Source organism: Takifugu flavidus, chromosome 2 (assembly GCF_003711565.1).
Source record: "Takifugu flavidus isolate HTHZ2018 chromosome 2, ASM371156v2, whole genome shotgun sequence".
NCBI classification, from domain to species: domain Eukaryota; kingdom Metazoa; phylum Chordata; class Actinopteri; order Tetraodontiformes; family Tetraodontidae; genus Takifugu; species Takifugu flavidus.
The window spans coordinates 18,039,313-18,057,887 of record NC_079521.1 but is presented as its reverse complement, the minus strand read 5'-3'; the positions used below and the strand labels follow the sequence as shown (position 1 = coordinate 18,057,887).

The window sequence follows — 18,575 nt, the reverse complement described above, 5'->3', positions numbered from 1 at the left end:
GCCCCTTGGCCTTGATAATTAGAGGAGAGAGTCAAGAGTCAAAGGTCCTCAGATTCTTTGTCATATTTGCTGCTTGATCTTACCGCTGTGCGAGGCCAGATTTCTGCCGTTGGACCTGGCTAGAATGTGGGCTTGGATTGTGTTAAATGTCGAGGGGAACCAATGAAAAGGATCTGAACAGGAGCCCACTTTCTCTCTAAATGTTTAAAAAGCAGGCAAAGCTGTGGCCCTCATAGCCATCATCTGGATCCTGAAAAGAGCCCGTTGCACTTGTATTAAACTATCCGCTCTACTATCCGAATGACTTGTACAGAAACCTGCTGGTGCTGCTCCTGAATCTGAACATCTGGATTGACATCTTCCACCCGCCACCTTTCCCCTGTATAAACTGACACCCTTTCATCACTCCTATCCACATTAAAACAGCAAAACTCGAACAAAAACTGATCTCGTCTTGTCTGACCTCTTTAATGCATCTGAATATACAATAACTATGATAACCATCAATGTAAGCTTGTGCAGTCCGCGAATTGAGAACCAAATTCCTATGTTTTCCCTTTATCTAGTTAATTAAGAGAAGTGTGTTGCCGAAGCAACAACAACGGCACCGTATTTCAGTAAAGATGTAATTAAACTTGTACACAACACTCCTGTTTTTAGGCTTTCTCACAGCAGGACTTTAGTATTTAGGCTGTTTCGTTACCAAAACAAACCTTTCCAAAGTCCACTTCTTCTTCGTGGCTGCAAGGCTGCAAACCAACCGCCGAGGCAACAGCGCCGCCTGGCGGACCGGCCGGTGTTGAGCGCAGCAGTCTGGAGTTCTTTGCAGACGCCAAAGCCAGGAAACTCTCACTCACGCTTCCATTACCGGAGTTGGTGAGCTGGTTGGTAGTTTAATGTCTGCTTCACCCCGGAGAGCACAAAACTCATATAACAACCTGCGTCAGAGAACCATAGTAATCGAGTGGAGGAGCCTCGATGCCGCCGTCTTGTGGGCTTTATTGGAATATTTCTGTTCTTCCGAAACAGGACCAATGTGTTATATTATAAAAGTGGGAATATTACATGAATAATGTGAGATTCTGTGTTTCAGTAATGAAATAAAACAATATTGAGCAGTGATGCTCTTAGGAAATGGATTCTACAGATTGATGTTGATCACATTTTTGTGCAGTGCTTCAACTATCTAAAATGGTAAAAATACTGAAGCACATTACCAAACGTTGCAACTATTCTCTTGCATTTAGAAGGCTGCAATGAGATCAGATCTAATCTAATTTGAATTTAGCAAGTTGAAAATAGATTTTTGTGGTTTTCTCTGAGGTGTAAAAACTTTTTTGAAGGCGTCTCAGAGGGTTAACGCAGACATTCTTGCAAGGTTTACATATATAAAACTTTATTTTGGACATAAAAATGCACACTAAAACATAATTTGAAATCTGAAATATTTTCTTTCAGTCTCCCTAATTTTACATTCACCCTTTTATCCAGGAGGAATTACAGTCACATAAATAATATGAATTTGTAAGCAAAACAATATCAGCTGAGAAGTTTCCACCAAGATGCTCCAGTGTTGCGTTTGTGAAGTATCTAATTATTAGGTAAAAGATGGCGGCCGCATCTTTACATTCATTAGAGAATCAGTAGTACAACAATGGCAGAAAAGCAAATTTCTGACATAAATGCGTGAGCGTAACAGCAGAAAGTGCATCCCGAGTCACGTGCACTTGGAATCCAGGCAAACATTATACAGGAAAATAGATCTGGCGGATGACAATTAAAATGCACTTGGCCCTGGTGTAACAAAGACAACACATTAATGCAAACTAAATCTGAGCTATAGGTCACCTAATATACGCACGCACGTGCTTCTGTTTGTGTGCATTCCTCAAAAGACCACTGAACCATCAGAAATCATTCTAATTTTTTCGTATATGATCCATAACCGCGGCGCGATCGTGCACGCTGCCGCGTGTCTCCGCCCTCTGCCGGTGAAACATAGCGGCTCCCCGGTACTTTAGCAGGCGCATTTGCTCTTCTCGGGGCCCTCCGACACCTCCGCTTTCACGTTCCCGTTGACTCTGACGGTGCCGTCGGGGATCCAGGACTTGTCCACGCAGCGCTCCATCCTCTTCATGATGAGGTCCAGCAGCAGGTCCACAGACTGGTTGACGTTCTGTCCGTTTGAAGCGCTCGTCTCAAAGTATTGGATCCTGTGCGAAGGCAAAGGCTGATTAGGAGTCACTGGATGATTCATCAGGCTTTAAACATTCCATATGCTGCTGCACGCCGCTCTCCTGTTTTTAGTAGAGGCGTGTCTAGCAGGATATCGTGTACATGAACACAAATATTTGCTCGTGGAACACGACCGAATCGGGCTGACATTCCCATGCAGACTTTGGCAAACAATGCCGCCACTGCCTCCTTGACAAACAGTCGAGGGAGAGGTTCTGTGAGAGGAGTCCAAACATACCCGTACGTCTCCGCCAGGTCTCGCGCTGCTTCTTCGCTCACTGCTCTCTGATCCACCAGGTCACATTTGTTCCCGCACAGGATGACGTCTGGACTTTCACAGTACGCGTGAACCTGCAGCTGACCTGACAGACGGCGACCGATTTAGTGCTCGGAAAATGCAATTTATCCCAAAATGAGCTGAAACGAAGATGCGACTTTAAAGCAGTGGAGCCTGCAGGTGGAGGGTTAATTCAAAAACCAAACAGGAACAAACTTGCTTGTCTGCTCATATATTTAAAACATCCCCAATTAAACTGTCCACATAACAGTTAAAAACAAACATTTCGGAATTTCACAACCTTGTTGCCACGGAGCAGGTTTGAAAAACGCCAAATGAAATCCCGACTGACGCACTTTATAACCTCGAGATGGTTTTAGGCAAAAAAAGAAAATGAATTCATTACAGCAATCAACTGTAAAACGATTGAAATCAAACACGCCGAGACGTACTCATCCAGTTTCTGACGTTGAGGAAGCTCTGTTCGTTTGTGAGGTCGAACAGGAGGAGGAAGCCCATGGCGTCCCGGAAGAACGCCGTCGTCAGGCTCCGAAACCTGAAGGCATCGAGGGGAGGGGAGAGGATCAAAGGAGATCAAAGCACGAGAACGTGACAAAAAGAAGCCGGCGCACCTTTCCTGCCCTGCGGTGTCCCAGAGCTGCAGGTGGATCTTCTGACCCCGACCTGAGGGTCCATCAGCGCCAGAAGATCTGTAAATCTGAGACCAAAACAGGCGGGTTGCTTCATGACATCCACACAATATGGAGGTTAAAGACATCGATGTGAGGGTTAAAAAGGAAAACAACTTTTGCCACACATCTATTCAAAGCCCAACAGTTTTCCACTCCAGAGATGTTGAACACAGGAAATATGTAAACACCTGTGGATAAAGACGCAGCATGTAAATGTAGAGTGTATTTTACCTGCTGGTTATTTGTGCAGAGATCAACAAGTGAAAAATAACCTGGTTCTAATTGTATAAATTAGAGCAGGCCTGGCCGACCCGCGGCTCCAACGTTCATATCGAAGTTTGGGTTTGTGTTTTTTAATGTGCGCGTTCGCTTCGCTTGCGCGTTAGATGAAAACACCGCAAAGTTTCTCAGTTGAGATCTTTTGAGTAAACAATTAGTGTGAAGTTCGCCTTCAAAATGGCAGGAAAACCTGCACGAAAGCTTCGTGACCCGGTTCCGTGATCCACAACTGAAAAGGGCAGAGATTGCATTCCTCGTTGCCCCTTTTAAATGCCCCGCACTGTTTTAATGCCCCGCACTGTTTTAAATGCCCCGCACTGTTCTAAAGCCCCGCTGGTCACAGGTGAGGCTGCAGCTGATGATCGATCTTTGTGAGGACCAACTGAAACCTGCTTTAAGGGAAGGGGCCACTGGAGAAATAGCCCAATGTCAAACGGGCTGCGCTTAAGATCCTGTCAATATTTGGGTCAACACACGTCTCGAGTCTGTGTTTTCTGTCCTGAAACACGTGAGACCAAAGCATCGATCTGTTCTGACTGACACCCAAAGCAAGGAATGCCAGAAGTCCCACTGAGCAACATGCACAGTAAGAGAAAAAAAGATATTTTAATTATTCTATTTTTGTTTGTGGCCTGTGACTGGCCCGTGGTCTGTAGGAGTCCAATTCTGTCATCATCATGTTGGTGTGGGACATTTCTAATAAATCTGTCTGAGCAGAGGTCGGTGTGTGGAGGGATGAGGTGATGTTCACGTGTCTGATGTGGCTCTTGGGCTCTGACTGGGCCACCCTGGAACTAGACTGTCCAGTGTTGTAGGTGTTGGTCAGCAGCCTTAAAGCCTGAGTATATTTGAACTCTGCTCACGCTGCTGTATTAGTGGTATTAAGTGGTTTTCCCTGAGGCGGGTGGTGCCTCCCGCTCCTGACGTGGCTCAGACCTGTCTGGGCATTCCTGTAGTCTTGATGTGGTTAGGAAAAGGAGGAAGAATGCAGTTAAGAGCCTTTAATCGCAGCAGAAAATAGGATTAAACATGCTAAAAGCAGGAAAAGCAGCATTGCCCAGACAAAGAGCAGCAAACCTACCACTCTTTTTTCTCTGAAGTCGATCCCGACTGTAGTGATGAATTTGGAGTTGAACTTGCCGTCGGTGTACTGGTAGAGGAAGCTGGTTTTGCCCACGCCAGAGTCACCCAGCGCTAGGAATTTGATGAGGTAATCGTATTCCCCATCAGACATAGTGAGAGCTTCAGTTCTGCAACGCACAAACACACACCACTCAACAACAGCAGTCACAGTCTCACACCCTCGGATAGTCTCCTTTTTAAGAATCCATCCGTTCCATCACCTCTACCCGTTCCTGATCAGGGTCCTGGTGGTGCTGCGATCCATCCCAACACAACACAACACACCCTGGACATTCAGGAGGACACACACCAGTCGCCGCCGCTCCTTGACGTGTCCCCTCATGTCGAGTCATTAAAACAAAAAACACTGTCGTTGTGCAACTGTACCCACAGTCTGACACACCAGATTGTGTTTCAGCAAACAAAAAAGCCCTCAAAATTGAAGGTTGCTTTCATAACACTGCATGAATCACACGCACACACACACGCACACACACACACACACACAGTATTTTCTACAGTGTGCGGCACTGTGGGTTAATAGGTGTAAAAACAGGGTGTTGCATCACCCTGACACAGGGCAGTCAGCATTTTCTACGTCCTCTATCTGAAATCACACGTACAAACACACACGTTGCACCTAAACTGTCATTTCAAACTCCCTAAACGAAACATCTCCTTTAACGAGACCTTAACGGGGGCACGCACACGACGGTGTCCAGTCATTCAGAAAACCTCACTGGACACGGGAGACCGGTTCCAAACAATCCAGGTCATATGACCAGTGTGTAAAACCCTGTTTTATTCTCCGGCTTTAACGCACCAGTGGAAATCTCAAATGTGGCACGAAGCAGCTTAAGGTCTCGTGTAACATCCATGATAAATGTGCCACCATAAAAGGCCAGAACACATCAAATTAAGGTTTCAGTAAAAAAAACATCAGTGTTTTTCAGTAGTCGTCTCCGTTGACAAAGTCCCAGTTGTGACTGCAAATGACTTTGTTTTTGCTTTGAATAATTAGATGAGGAAGGATGGAGATTAGTGACTTGTGTGGTGTCGTAACTACTCAGAACTTCAAACAGTACGGATTCTGTTCGGAGGAAAACTGGCGTCATTACAAGAGGATTTTAATGCAGAATTAAAAATGGTTGATCAACACGGCAACTGTCCCCTCCTCCCTGTGAATAAAGCTCATATTATTGCAGAACGTGCGCAGCAAACCCGGGCTAGAACCCAAAATATTGCATCCATTTTCTGGTTAGAGTGCCCCCTCTGTCCCAAACCGTGTCTGGCAAAACAATTATTGCTTTGATTTTGTTCCCTCCGGCTAATTTAGAGTTTGAATCCCGACGCGGCCGTAAACTCGTCACGGCAGAATGGGAACAAGGCTCCGTTGTGCTCGCAGATTACCGCCATCACGTTATACAACACTTCGTGGAGTGCGAAGGTTCGAACGAGAAGCTGAGCTGCTGCAGACTGGGGGGGGGGGGGTGAACCCAGAACATGGACGTCACCGACGGTCGCAGTCACACGGCAGAAATGTTCTTCAACCGAGTGCTGGAGACCTGCAGGCATTTATGGACACTACAGTGGAGATGCCCTCCACTACAGTGGAGATGCCCCCCGAGATGCCCTCCACTACAGTGGAGATGCCCCCTCCGAGCCCCCCAACATCTGTGCTGCTGCCACATCTAAAGTGCTGCACCAAAGCAAGCAGCAACTCACAGCATTTACTGCAGATGTTGGAGCTCTGTTCCACATTACTGCTGCTTTTAAACTCTTGGTGTCCTCACGTAGACGATCGGAGAGGTCTGTCTCAACATCTGCACGCATGCTGTCCGCTGGGGGGCAGTTCCCAGCTACCGGGGCAGTTCCCAGCTACCGTGGCAGCTGTGTTTGCTGCCACTCAGACCAGGAAACTAAAACGTGGCTTTAATCATTTGTCAAGGAGAAGCGGGAGACCCACCCTGGGCAGCGGTCCAACAGAGGCCAGCGGCTCCTTGGAAAGATCCGGATGTGCACCAAAGGGCGCAGCACAACAATGGTGATGAAGTCAGAGAAGAAACGCACCACCAGCCTGGGGCAACATGGTCTTTAAGACCCCCTGACAGCCACAGTCGGTGACTATCTGCCCTATTAAAATTCCTGGAGGGGATTTATCTGCAGCAGCGCCCGAGAGGGAGGAACATGAAAGTGGTTCCAGGCTGAGAGACAAATATTCAAATGAAATGAGTGTAACAAATGTAAAACTGCCAATTTGCCTCAGCTGGTCCTCACGTGGCGTCCGCGCTGCTCGCGCTCCCAAACACGGTCACTTCAGGAGCGTCAGACGAGGGAACCCAAAGGGTTTAAAGCTTTAGTCAATGTTAGCGACGTGAAATCTGCCCGAGGAAACACCACAACCTGAGGGAGCAGTTAAGAGTAAAAACAAGTGTCGAGAAACGGCGAGGATCCGAAAATAAGGCAGGTGGAACAAGCGAAAGCACGTTTGCATTGACCTGACAGGTGTTCCATCAACAATGCAGGTAACCGAGTGGAGACAAACAAACAAAAATAATTAACTTCTCAAACACTCGCTAATTCCTGACAGATGCTACAGACAATTTCGACTAACATTTCCTGGAAACGGTTCAACTACTTACTAGCGCTCCTGTCGCGCAGTGTCCTGGTCAAAACGAAGGAACAAATATCTGGAAGAGGCGGCTGATGACAGAAAGGTGACTAAATGAAGACTTTAGTTTCTCCGTCGCTTCTAAGCCGTGAGTCGACATCAGAGCAACTTTTGACTGAGCGGCGCTTTCCGGGGTTCCTGCTGTGAAACAGCGCCGCCCCGCGGACACTACTGGTATTACAGGGCAGTCAAACCAAACAATCCCTGAAACGGTCCAACTAGTTTAAGCCTAACTTCACATCGGTGATTATGGACTGTTTTGAGCTTAAAATAATGTAGGGCTGTAGACTGTAAAGGGGGAAAAAGTTTCTTAAAGAATACGTTGGCCACTAAAGGATTTAGATCTCAAACAGTTATTCAGGTTTCGGTTAATGCTTATTAAGATTTAGCTTTCTGAATTAAATGAATGCAAGTTTATATATGCAGCTGGGATGGGCTCCAACATCTTCCCTGTGACTCTGAAAGGGATATAGTGGTCCAGAAGAGAAAACAAATGTGGCTTTTGTACATGATAGTCTAGCTCAGGGGTCCGCAAGCCGCGGCTCTGGAGCCGCATGTCGCTCTTTGGCGCCGCCCTAGTGGCTCCCTGGATGGTGTGAATATATTTTTGTTTTAATATAATTTCTGTAGGAGGAAAACATGACAAACATTCTTAAAGTTTTCCAATGCTGTATGAATGTGTATAGTAAATATTTAATTTCAACATCTAATTATAATGGAATTTAAACTTGAAGCACCATCGTACAGGGTGTGCTGCAGGGAAAATAAACATTTAATTATGAATGATAATTATTTATTTGTAGCCTGCTTATCATTTTGCAAGTAGGCTAATGTAGCCAATATAGACACTTACAGCATGTGTTGCCTTCATAATAAGGCTTGTATAAGGCTTTTAACTTTTTGCGGCTCCAGACAGGTTTGGGGGTTTTTTTTGTCCAATGTGGCTCTTTTAACATTTTAGGTTGCTGACCCCTGGTCTAGCTATAATCATGATTCACAAATTTGCAGTTTTTGTGTTTTTTTTTCTCATACACTTGTATAAATTAACGTTCAGTTTCTTGGGTTCGATTACGTAATTGGTAAACAAGTGTTTCCTTTCTCATTTCCGGGTCTCGGGCAGCACTTCCGCTTCCGCCAGACGGGAGAGGGCCCGCAGCGGTCGGTCTCTTCCAGCTGTTACACCCGAAACGACGTTTCCGCAGGGGGATGTTCAGGAGGCGTCTTAACTAAATAACTGATCCACATCGACATCAAGGAGAAGCATCAAAAAGGAGGCAAATCAAAGCCCAAATGCTTGTTTATTTAGGAACCAACACACAAGAACACAAAGGGTCCGTGAATTCATCCAATTCATCCATTGCTTTTGCCCAAGATTGTGGGGGATTATGTTTCGCTCTGTTTCTTTGGCACATTCTGATTTTGCTCCACTGGCGTCTTCATGTTTTTCACAAAATAAGGTCTGTAGATATAAACCCCACCGCCAACTCCAATCAGCGTGACTAAAGCAATCTGCGTAAAGGGGATCCTTCTTCTAATCATGGCCTCTTTCAGGATCAAACCACAAAACTGTGCCAGATATGAACCTGAGGAACAAACATAATAGTGTTAAGACAGACACTTCAAATTAAGGTTTATGGCTTTTAAATTGGAGTATTTTCTTTCTTGTGTAGCCTCAATAGACAAAATAATTTCCACCGAGCTAACGACCAAGCAGAACACCAACTCAGTTCCTTAAGCATGACTTGTAGGACAATACATATTACAGAATATGTATTTTAATTTAGATGTACGTTAATGTTTATGAAAATAGACGTCGCGGGTGCTTATAAAGTGTCAGCCAGCTTAGATGTTCTGTGTAGATCTTAAACTGACTTCGTTATAGGCGTTTAACTCGTTTTGGGCTCTCTTCAAAACATTCGTGATGTTTTCTTAAATATGTCTGATAAACATCGCAGAGACATTAAAAGCAGAAGTTGGAAAAACAGGTTCGATGCCAAGGACACTTACGTGCTGTTGACAGTTTCTTCTTCTACGATGGCGATCGCAGCTGAACAGGAAGTCTTTACACAGCTCGCCCCCTAGCGACGAACAACGGAATATGCTTGTGTGCAATTCCTTTGTTCCCCTCAAAATTAAAGTACATTATCAATGGAATTGATGTCACGTTAGGATTAGAAATATGTTCTGATGATTATCGGAATACTCTCAATTCAGTTATTTCGAAAAGGGTCCTTCATGGCGGTTGTAGAGTCCAGGGCCCATTTGCGCCTGTGTGTGGAAGGTTTATTTTGAAATCGAGAGACAACAGCTTACCGGAAGCTTGTGTAAACCCGGAAGCAGTGTGGGCATACTGTGGTTGTAAACGAGAAAACTTTGGTATTTGCTGGAATTAGTATTTCACAAACAATTTTGGGCTGTGTCAAAAGAAAGATTTTGCAGGTTGTTCACGTTCGGCACATTCTAAGCAGCTTCATACCTTTCTGTCGCTTAGTTTAAGCAGATCAGTCTTGTTCAGACACAATGATTCCTGATGGAGAACATTAGAACACGCCTGAAATTTGGAAATAAAGATAAAGAGGTGAAATTACGGAAACGAAAATCCCAACTGTACTTAAAGAATGACGCATCAGCTCTTAACGATGGTGGGCTCTTACAGGATATTACAATTTGCCGTTTGTCAACAAATATGGACCGTGTTTGTTGGTGGCTTGAATGTTGAAGACTAAAATTAAGTAATCTCTGTTTTCAAAAACATTCCATAGGAGTCCTGCTCGCCAGAACAGTTGTGTTTTGCGTGGTATTCCGATTAATCAACTGCTTCCTGGTTCAGAGCAGCTTCGTCCCTGATGAGTACTGGCAGTCTCTGGAAGTCTCCCATCATATGGTCTTCAAATATCCTTTACCCAGTATCATAAGTACTGGCAATTAATGTGATTTCATTGTAAAATTTTGGAATATACTTTCAAAATGTATATTTTTGTTATTGCGTAAAAGCAATGATTAGATTTTTATGGACAACCTTAACAGTGAAACTTATGGGTACCTGACCTGGGAATGGAAATCAGGATTAAGAGGATTTTCCTATCCGCTTGTCTTTGCGTTCATTTACAAGATATTATACTACATAAACTGTGACTCGGCCTATCTCCTGGCAAGTTCGCAAATCATGTACATCATGTGTAAATTTTGATTTTTGAATATTTACCCTTGTTTTGTCATGTTGCCATTCTCCCCCCTGCAGATATGGACTCCTCGAATATTCCAAGCACTCCTGGCAGCATTTGCAGATGTGAAATTCTTCTTTCTCATCCGGACTTTGGAAAACCGTGACACTGCAGCATGGACGGTGAGCACGTATACTCCTGTCAGCACTACTGAAGCAGCTAAATGGCTGGTTGTGCACTGCAGTTATCTGTCACATTTGGAGTGTTGTGACTGTTCCTGTCCTGCTGTACAGTTCTTCTGCTATCTGTGCTCGTGGTTCTCATGGTACTGCTGCACCAGAACTCTGACCAACAGCATGGAGACCACCATCACCTGCCTGGCTCTTTTTTACTTCCCGCTCCCGGAGTCCAAAACACACAGCAGGTCTTTCTTCCCTACATCTTTCTCACTTCCCTTCTTAAATGTAGATTCCTGATTCATTGGTTTGTTTTTTTCAGTAAGAAATATGTGGCTCTGGTCTCCTTGGCCATCATCGTCCGGCCAACCGCCCTGATTGTCTGGCTTCCTCTGCTTATCTACCATTTTTGGAAGGAAGATGACAAGCTGAAACTTGTCACTCACACATTCTTTCCCATCGGGTTGGTACCTTTAATCCAACGTCCTCTGTCTTTTTTTTTTAACCCTCTTGTTACTGTTCCTTCAATCTTTTTTTTTTAAATTTTGGTTTTAGGGCTTCAGCTTTGGTGGTTTCGACCTTGATCGACTGTATTTTCTATGAAAAGGTAAAACTCCCGTACCAAACAGGTTTGAGGTGATCAGGTGATATTTGAGGTCCAATATAAGTTGATGATTTCTTTGTTTTTGTTAGTGGACCCTGGTTCAGTTCAACTTCCTGAAGTTTAACGTCCTGCACAGCGTGGCAGATTTCTACGGCTCTCATCCCTGGCACTGGTACTTCACTCAGGGGTTTCCTGTCGTCATCGGCCCTCATCTTCCTCTCTTTCTTCACGGCTGCTTCCTCGCCTTCAAAAGATATAAAGTCCTGTTGGCAGCTGTTCTCTGGACACTTGTGATATACAGGTGATTTGTTTGTGCACTCACGTGGTCACATGGGTAGCCATGTGACCCGAGAGCAGCCAATCATAAACTGGTCATGATTACAGAAAATCTGATGCATTTTTCTCTTTCCGCTTCAGTTTCCTTCCTCATAAAGAGTTCCGGTTCATCTATCCAGTGCTGCCCTTCTGTCTGGTCTTCTCTGGTGGGTTCCTCACTGTCGTCTTTCTCCATCGCCATAGATGGGATTTAACACGTCTCCTACTGCAGGAATATCTCTGGCCAGTTTAAAATCGTGGCGACGGGCTGCAGCATTCTTCCTGTTAGTGAGCAACCTTGCTGCAGGTCTGTACACCGGTCTGATCCACCAGCGAGGCCCTCTGGACACCATGAGCCATCTTGGAACGCTCTGTGACATCAGCAGCATCTCCAGCCCCCCACAGCCAGACGTCCTCTTCCTCATGCCCTGTCACTCCACACCTTTTTACAGGTACAGGTCTACGTCTCCTGAAGCCTGCGCCGTTATTTCCCATTCTCTTTTGTCGTTCTTCGATTAAATGAATTTAATTGTCTGTTTAGCATCTGCTGTGGCTTTAAAGTGCACTTATATAAAATAATTAAACCCAGATGTTTGTTTTAAACTGTCAGTTTTTACTGTATTAGTATTTAAGGCTATCAACGTTTCGTTGACTCTGCAGCCACGTCCACTGTCCAATCACGATGAGGTTCCTCGAGTGCCCGCCAGACCTCGGAGAAGATGGTTATATTGATGAAGCTGACCGTTTCTATGACAACCCTCTTCTTTGGCTTAGGACCTCGTTCCCATACAAACACTCTGTACCGACCCATCTGGTTTTGTTTGACGTCTTGGAAAAGGTGAGATTAAGTTATTTACATGTAAATCGTCAACTTCGTGTTAATAACTGGGGCTCTGTGTTTTAGGAAATCTTGGCATTCCTGCAATCCAATAATTTTGTCAAGACGTCAGAGATTTTTCACACTCATTTCCCTGAGGGAAAAGTTGGAGGAAGCATCTTTATTTATCAACGGCACTGAGAAACACTGGAACATTTTCCTGTGTGAAACTGTCGGATAATGTGTCTTTGCTACTCACGTTTAAACAAACTCATTTTTACAGGCATTTCTGTCACTGTCACACTTGAAAATGGCTGAGAAATAAAGTCGGGGTGGTATTTAATATTCCAGTTGTGTTTCGCAAGTTTCGGATCCGGCTGTGGGAAACTCGCACAGTAACTCTGAAAGCAAAGTACAACCCCTGTTCCATAAAAAACCTCATTAGCAGCAAGTTAAAATAAAAGTATCCCGTTAGACTGAAACATCCAGGTGGCCTCTTTTTTAAATTTAAGATTTTAGCTCCCAATTGAGGAATTTGCAACCATCAATCCGAGTGATCAACCAGTTTCTTTTCACCGGGAAATCAGGTCATAGTTTAAAGTCTCTTCTGTCACATGAATCTAATTAAATTGCTCCATTAAGAACAAAAGCAGGAATATTCAGTAGCAAACGGGGGGGAAACATTGTGCAAACATGTCAATTCAAATAAGGAACGCATCAACACACAAACTCAAAAACAGCATCACCTATTTTCAGTATTTGGGATCAAACGGCATCGGACCCAGTTCGATTTTCACGTCAGCAATGTTTCTGGCTGCGTTTTTCTTTGACCGGCTCCACTTCTGGTCTCTGGGCCGAGCTTTGGCTCGCTGCTGCCTCTTGTAATGGCGCTTTGATCTGGACTCCTTGGGGTTTGGTTCAGGTCCTTGAAACGGCCCACTGAGGGATTCAAACACAAAAGCCTCCAGTTAAACGACTCCTCCAAACATAACACATAATCTCGTACTTCTCCCATCAACTGGGTCCTCATGGCCACCTGTTCCTTCTAAGACTCTGGTGTTACCAGATGAGACTTACTTTGGGTGATATGTTTTCATATAAGCCTCCCCGAAGAAGTGCCGATAGATGTAGTCCTCGAAGCCTCGGAAGACGTCGCCGTCAGACCCGTCGTCCTTGTGTATCTCGGTCAGATAGTCCCCAACATCACTGACAAAGTCTGTGAACAGCATCAGGTCGTGGACGAACACTCCATCGTTGAAGAAGCTGCTAATAAAGACTTCCAGGTCTTTCCAGTGGTGGAAGGTGTGAGCTTCCTGCTGCAGGTAGCTCCGCAGCAGCTGGTGGAACTCGTCTGCTTTGATTGGCTCCATGGCTTCATTGAAAAGACTCATGGACTCCTGATAGGCACAGTCGAAGACCCCGGAGCATCCGTTCAGATTCGACCTGTCGGGGTTCGGATCTTTCTCAGCGCTCTCTCCCGATTTCTGAGTTTTGTGGCTCCTCTGGAACTGGAAGGCATCTTGAAATTGGTGCGAGGCTTTACGCAGAGGCCTGGGCTGCCACGTGTCTTTTCCCTTCTTGCCATTATTTTTCTTGTCATAAAAACCCCTGGCTTTGTCTAGCAAGGTGGAGGCCGAGTCCTTGAAGTTTCGGAAGGTTGATTTGACAGAATCTGAAAACCTCCTGATGTTCTCCTTCATGACTTCTTTGGCCTTTTTGATCTGTTCCTTGTGGTAATAGACAAACTCCTTGGTGGAGTTCTTCACAGCGTCAAACGTCTCTTTCACTTTCGGCGGCACACCCGACCTTCGTTTCTTCACCTTTGGTTCGGAATCTCCTTTGGCTCTTTCTTCTTTGGTTTCCAAATACAGCCTCTCCCACATGTCAGAGCGGTGCTGTTCAAAATGCAGTCTGTTCTCCAGCTCCTTCACGCGGGTCTGTAGCCCTTCGGCCTCTGAGAGCGACTGTTCATCAGCTGCAGCGATGTGACTCTTCAGGAGATTCAACTCTGTCTGCAGCTCATCTGTCGCCGCCTTTTCCTGGTTAAATTTCACCCTCAGCGTCTGTGCCTCCGCCTGCATATCTAGGTTCTGGTTCTGGAAGTTTTGGACCAGTTGCTTCTCCTCTTCCAGCTGGTCCTTCAGCTTCTGGTTTTCTGACAGCAGCGAGTCGGCCCCAGCTTCTGCTGCTTCAAGTTCCCTGATCTTAAAATCTCTCTGGGCCTTAATGGGAACAAAAACAGTCATAACTGCACAGTTGTCGTATCAAATTACACATCACATCAGTATTAACACCACTTACAGGGAAAAGGGAAGGAAACCCTAAAAACACAATATACAACAGCAAATGTGAATGTATGTGAATTGTAGCAGGTCTGGGAGCTGAGAGGACACATACGAAGCGTCTTCACCCTTTTCAGTACGTTGGTTAATCACCTTAAAGCTCCCAAGACACATGGAGTGACCTTTTGACCTTAAAATAATTGGCCGCCAATGCGTGAAGACACGGTGATTGTGACTTAAACTAATTTACTAACCAACCTGAATCTGTGCCTGTTTGGTGCTGAGCTTCTGGTTTTCTTTTTGCAACTTGTTCACAATTTCTGCGAGGAGTGAAATAACCACTTGCTCTTCCAGCTCATCCAGGTTCTGCTTCTGAGAACGAAAGAACCGATTGCTGATGAATTTGATATCGTCTTAGTGCGGCTGCATCGAAGGATTGACAAAATAAAGAACAGCTGACGTAAAGAAGATGTTCAAATGATCTTTAGATCTGCTGCTCATCGCACACAAGTGATTGTTCTGATGAAAATGAGATTGTTGCTTTAATGTGGATCACTGACCCAGTTTGTCAGCGCCTGCTCTTCAACGTGCTGCTGAAGCAGGTCTTTCACGCCATCCAGCTCCCTCAGTCTGATTTTCTCGGCAGGTTTCTGTCGTTCCTGAACTTGAATCGTGCCTGTAAATCAGATTTATACACAATCAGGTCACTGACGGAACTGTTGCAGAGAAACATTGAAATATTCAAAATGTGTAAGAATGATGGAGGTGAAGGGAGCTAAACTGGGGCGGGTGTAAATATCCAGACTGTTCAGAATTTAGATAAGCACTGAAGATAAGAACCACAATGCTAAACAGTCCAATGACCTCATTCTGACACAGCTACAGCGTGATGACATTTACAACACCTGTAAAGTTTTTACCATGGAAGTGTCCAAATCCCATGCTGAGAGCGATAATGAGGGCGACCATAACGCACTTGTTGAGGACGCTGCTCTTGTGTTCTTTTACATTTTGGACTCCCAGAGAAGAAGCTTTAACATCAGTTTGTGTCTCCAGCTGTTCTGCATCTTCCTCCTCCTCCTCCTCCTCCTCCTCCTCATGCTGGCTCATGTCCAGCTCCTCGTCCTCTGTCACAACGCTTGTGGTATTCTTTCTCAACCTTCGTCTTCGGACGGCAGTTGTGCCGCTTCTTCCTTCCTCGTCCTCGCTGCTGCTTGATGTTGTCATTTCCGGCTGCTTTCCTGGTAAAAATGACAGAAATATTTTTCTAAAAATGTACATAATGTTTTGATCAAAAGGCTCATGCCGTTAAAAAAAAAGTTAAAGGTAACAAAAAAGGTCTGTTAATCATGCAGGTAAAAGTACAGCAGAGCTTCCAATTGTTGAATCAGGTGATCTTGAGCTGCAGTTTTGTTACAGCAACAGGTTGCTACTCAAAATTTGCTCCTCTAGCTGTTACCTTGTGCTAAATATCTAAGAAAGCACGTGTCAAAATATCAAAGTGAAGACCACTCGAATTCCATTTAAAGGATTCAAGATCCAACACTAACATTCATGGTAAAGTTGCAGATTTTTATCAGATATTTCAGACAGACGGCCGAACATACACAGGGGTCGGAACAAAAGTCAACTGGCACATCTCCACACACGTAAAAATGACATGCGGCCCACATGTGAGCAAACAACTGGATCAGGTGTTTGCTGCAACGTCACATCAAACTCATTCTCGTTACGATCAGGCCACCTGCAAACGAGCTGCCTGCGGTGAGCTGACGCCTCAGACGGCAGCCTAAGGCGACTAGGCTCTGTGGAAGTTTCCAATGACTCAACATCAAACCTGATTTGACATTGAAGAAAAATGCAGAGAGAAAAAAATGTTGTTTTATGGAAGTGCTTCACGGTTTCTCCTGCAATCAGCTGGAGAAATAAAGACACCGTGACCTACCGGTGTCAGCGGGGGTGAAGGTGTACTGGCTGCTGCAGGGGGTGCCAAGATACAAGTCTTCATCAGAAGCTTCCTCCGCCCCCCCCTCCTCCACGTGCACATGCTCCCGAGAGTTTAGGGTGACGATGTCAGAGTGATCACTGGACGACAGCAGGGCGACGGGGGCCACCTCGCCGGCATCAGGGGCGTCCTGGAGAAGACACAACGTACTGAGGACGGCAGCTACAAAAGCCAAACATTATTATTTAGCGTTTTCATGTCTCACCTCCGATTCATACAACGTCTCATTTATGGTCCGTTCCACCAGAGTCTCGTCACGCGAGTCAGTGGGCTCTTCTTCAACACAGTCAGCTGAACAGAAATGATTGCATTAAAATCAGGGCAGCGCAAATATTCATGAAAATAAGGAGACTGGAAAACATTTAAGACCAAATCTGGTCATTGAGAGCCAGTTAATAGTTTATTTTCACTGTTAAACCTAAAAAAGGGGGTTCTTGCCAGTAGATGTGGGGGCCTGCGCGTCCCCCAGCTTCGTTTCTCCCACTGGAGGATGTTCCAACAACTCCGTTCCACATTCCACAGCAGCCTCCGCTCCCAGTGTCTCAATATCGGAACCCTGCAAACACAGTAACACCTGATCACACCCCGACAACTACGAATACCTGAAACCTTTATTGCAGATAAACAACAAAACGCTGCAACAATAAAGCCACAAAAGTCCGAGCAAATCATCGTGCAATCCTGTGACGGACGTTTTGGGCATTCCCATGAATGTAACGTCAACGTCGTGGTACAAATAAAACTGCTGGACGTAAGAAAGATTTAATACCTCATTGCTAATGATGGTCCATCCACAAGATGATTCAGTGTCACTTGATGCCTCTGACATTTCTGTTGGACGTCAGTAACGTACAGTGACCTAGAATAGACAATAAGTTCAGACAGATGATAAAACAACATCCAAGTTCACCAGATTGCTATTGTTAGAAATGAGATACTACAGTGTACAAATATAAACACATCGTTCATATCAGACCATAGAAGAAGAAAATGGAGTCATGGAGGATAACTTAATCAGGAACACCACAGCCACTAACACATTGCAAAGACTTTTTAATTGACAGCAAATAATGAGTTTGATGTACAGTAAAATACTTTAAAATGGCGCATTTCACGCTTCCATGATAAATGTACTGGCAATTCTTCATCATTATAGACTCGGACGTATAAATCCACGAAGAACACTTATAGCGACGTACAACATCTGTATAGATTTATTTATCTATTTAAAAAGGCGATTTTTGTCAATTGGTTTGGGCTACAAAAAAGTTCAAAACAACCAAACAAAAGAAAGAGGCAGACGGGCGGACAGTGACCTCTATGGGCAGAACCCACGGCCGGAACTGGAGCCCAGGTCCGTGGAAACGTCTCCAGAATCGGAGGCGACGCACGAAACGTGGCGGCGTCCGTGCACAAAGTTTCAGCGGTTGTGGCGCAGATGGCTAAACACGCTCATTGTTAGCGCCTGCTCGATGACCGGCCCCCTCAAATATAACCAGGGACGCGGGTAACTGATGTCCTTAGAGGCGACATGAAATCTCTGACTCCAAGAAGGAAAAACAAAAAAACCGACGAAAACTTACCCGTGTTGACGAGCAACAATGATGTAGCTGTTTACATCTATCTGGAGAGTTGTTGCAGTACGCCTTCTCACCCAATGTCGCTTAACAACGCTGCGTTTCTGGCGGCGGACGGTAAATGTAGTTTAATACACCAGGGCTGGCGCCGCTCGAAACGAGCCCTCGCCCAGTTGGAACTACATTTCCCACAATTAAGCGCGGCGGTCAAGCAAGTTCGGCGAGGGCGGAGATAACCAGTGTGGATAAAAACATAAACAAGCCAGCGTACCTACAATTTAATTCTTCTAAATGAAAAGCGAGTGTTAACAAGGCGGTGTCGTCACCTTCTTTTTCAGCATTGTGTGAAGAATTAGAAA

At 45.1% G+C, this 18,575-nt stretch overlaps 3 protein-coding genes and 1 long non-coding RNA gene across 8 annotated transcripts; 1 reads left to right on the top strand and 3 right to left on the bottom strand.

Moving 5' to 3' along the window:
* Positions 1–1,368: 1,368 nt before the first annotated feature.
* Positions 1,369–7,428, bottom strand: rab27a (RAB27A, member RAS oncogene family). Its single transcript, XM_057025856.1, has 6 exons — positions 7,248–7,428; positions 4,565–4,733; positions 3,145–3,230; positions 2,965–3,068; positions 2,474–2,597; positions 1,369–2,213 (listed from the first exon to the last, which is right to left on the bottom strand). The coding sequence occupies exons 2-6, from the start codon at positions 4,715–4,717 to the stop codon at positions 2,018–2,020; spliced, it is 663 nt and encodes a 220-aa protein (XP_056881836.1). The 5' UTR covers positions 4,718–4,733; positions 7,248–7,428; the 3' UTR covers positions 1,369–2,017.
* Positions 7,429–8,555: 1,127 nt separating this feature from the next.
* LOC130521949 (uncharacterized) lies at positions 8,556–10,743 on the bottom strand. Of its 3 annotated transcripts, none has more exons than XR_008949495.1 (3): positions 10,482–10,743; positions 9,284–9,544; positions 8,556–8,859 (listed from the first exon to the last, which is right to left on the bottom strand). It is a non-coding gene; the product is annotated as an uncharacterized LOC130521949 (long non-coding RNA). The 3 variants fall into 3 exon arrangements; XR_008949496.1 differs by having other exon boundaries at positions 9,284–9,401; XR_008949497.1 differs by having other exon boundaries at positions 9,284–9,354; positions 10,482–10,500.
* pigb (phosphatidylinositol glycan anchor biosynthesis, class B) lies at positions 9,606–12,695 on the top strand. Its single transcript, XM_057025855.1, has 12 exons — positions 9,606–9,918; positions 10,039–10,168; positions 10,310–10,427; positions 10,518–10,622; positions 10,734–10,864; positions 10,939–11,079; positions 11,172–11,223; positions 11,310–11,521; positions 11,638–11,702; positions 11,768–11,987; positions 12,196–12,373; positions 12,440–12,695. Exons 1-12 carry the CDS (start codon positions 9,807–9,809, stop codon positions 12,551–12,553), a joined length of 1,578 nt encoding a protein of 525 aa, XP_056881835.1. The 5' UTR covers positions 9,606–9,806; the 3' UTR covers positions 12,554–12,695.
* On the bottom strand, positions 12,519–18,373 carry ccpg1 (cell cycle progression 1). 3 transcript variants are annotated; one of them, XM_057025852.1, is made up of 11 exons: positions 18,223–18,373; positions 17,409–17,498; positions 17,078–17,195; positions 16,845–16,930; positions 16,580–16,769; positions 16,379–16,471; positions 15,555–15,875; positions 15,195–15,310; positions 14,893–15,006; positions 13,430–14,574; positions 12,519–13,291 (listed from the first exon to the last, which is right to left on the bottom strand). In XM_057025852.1, exons 2-11 carry the CDS (start codon positions 17,466–17,468, stop codon positions 13,105–13,107), a joined length of 2,430 nt encoding a protein of 809 aa, XP_056881832.1. In that variant the 5' UTR covers positions 17,469–17,498; positions 18,223–18,373; the 3' UTR covers positions 12,519–13,104. The 3 variants fall into 3 exon arrangements, with proteins under 3 accessions (XP_056881832.1, XP_056881833.1, XP_056881834.1); XM_057025853.1 differs by lacking the exon at positions 18,223–18,373 and adding an exon at positions 17,956–18,153; XM_057025854.1 differs by lacking the exon at positions 16,379–16,471 and having other exon boundaries at positions 18,223–18,372.
* Positions 18,374–18,575: the final 202 nt, after the last annotated feature.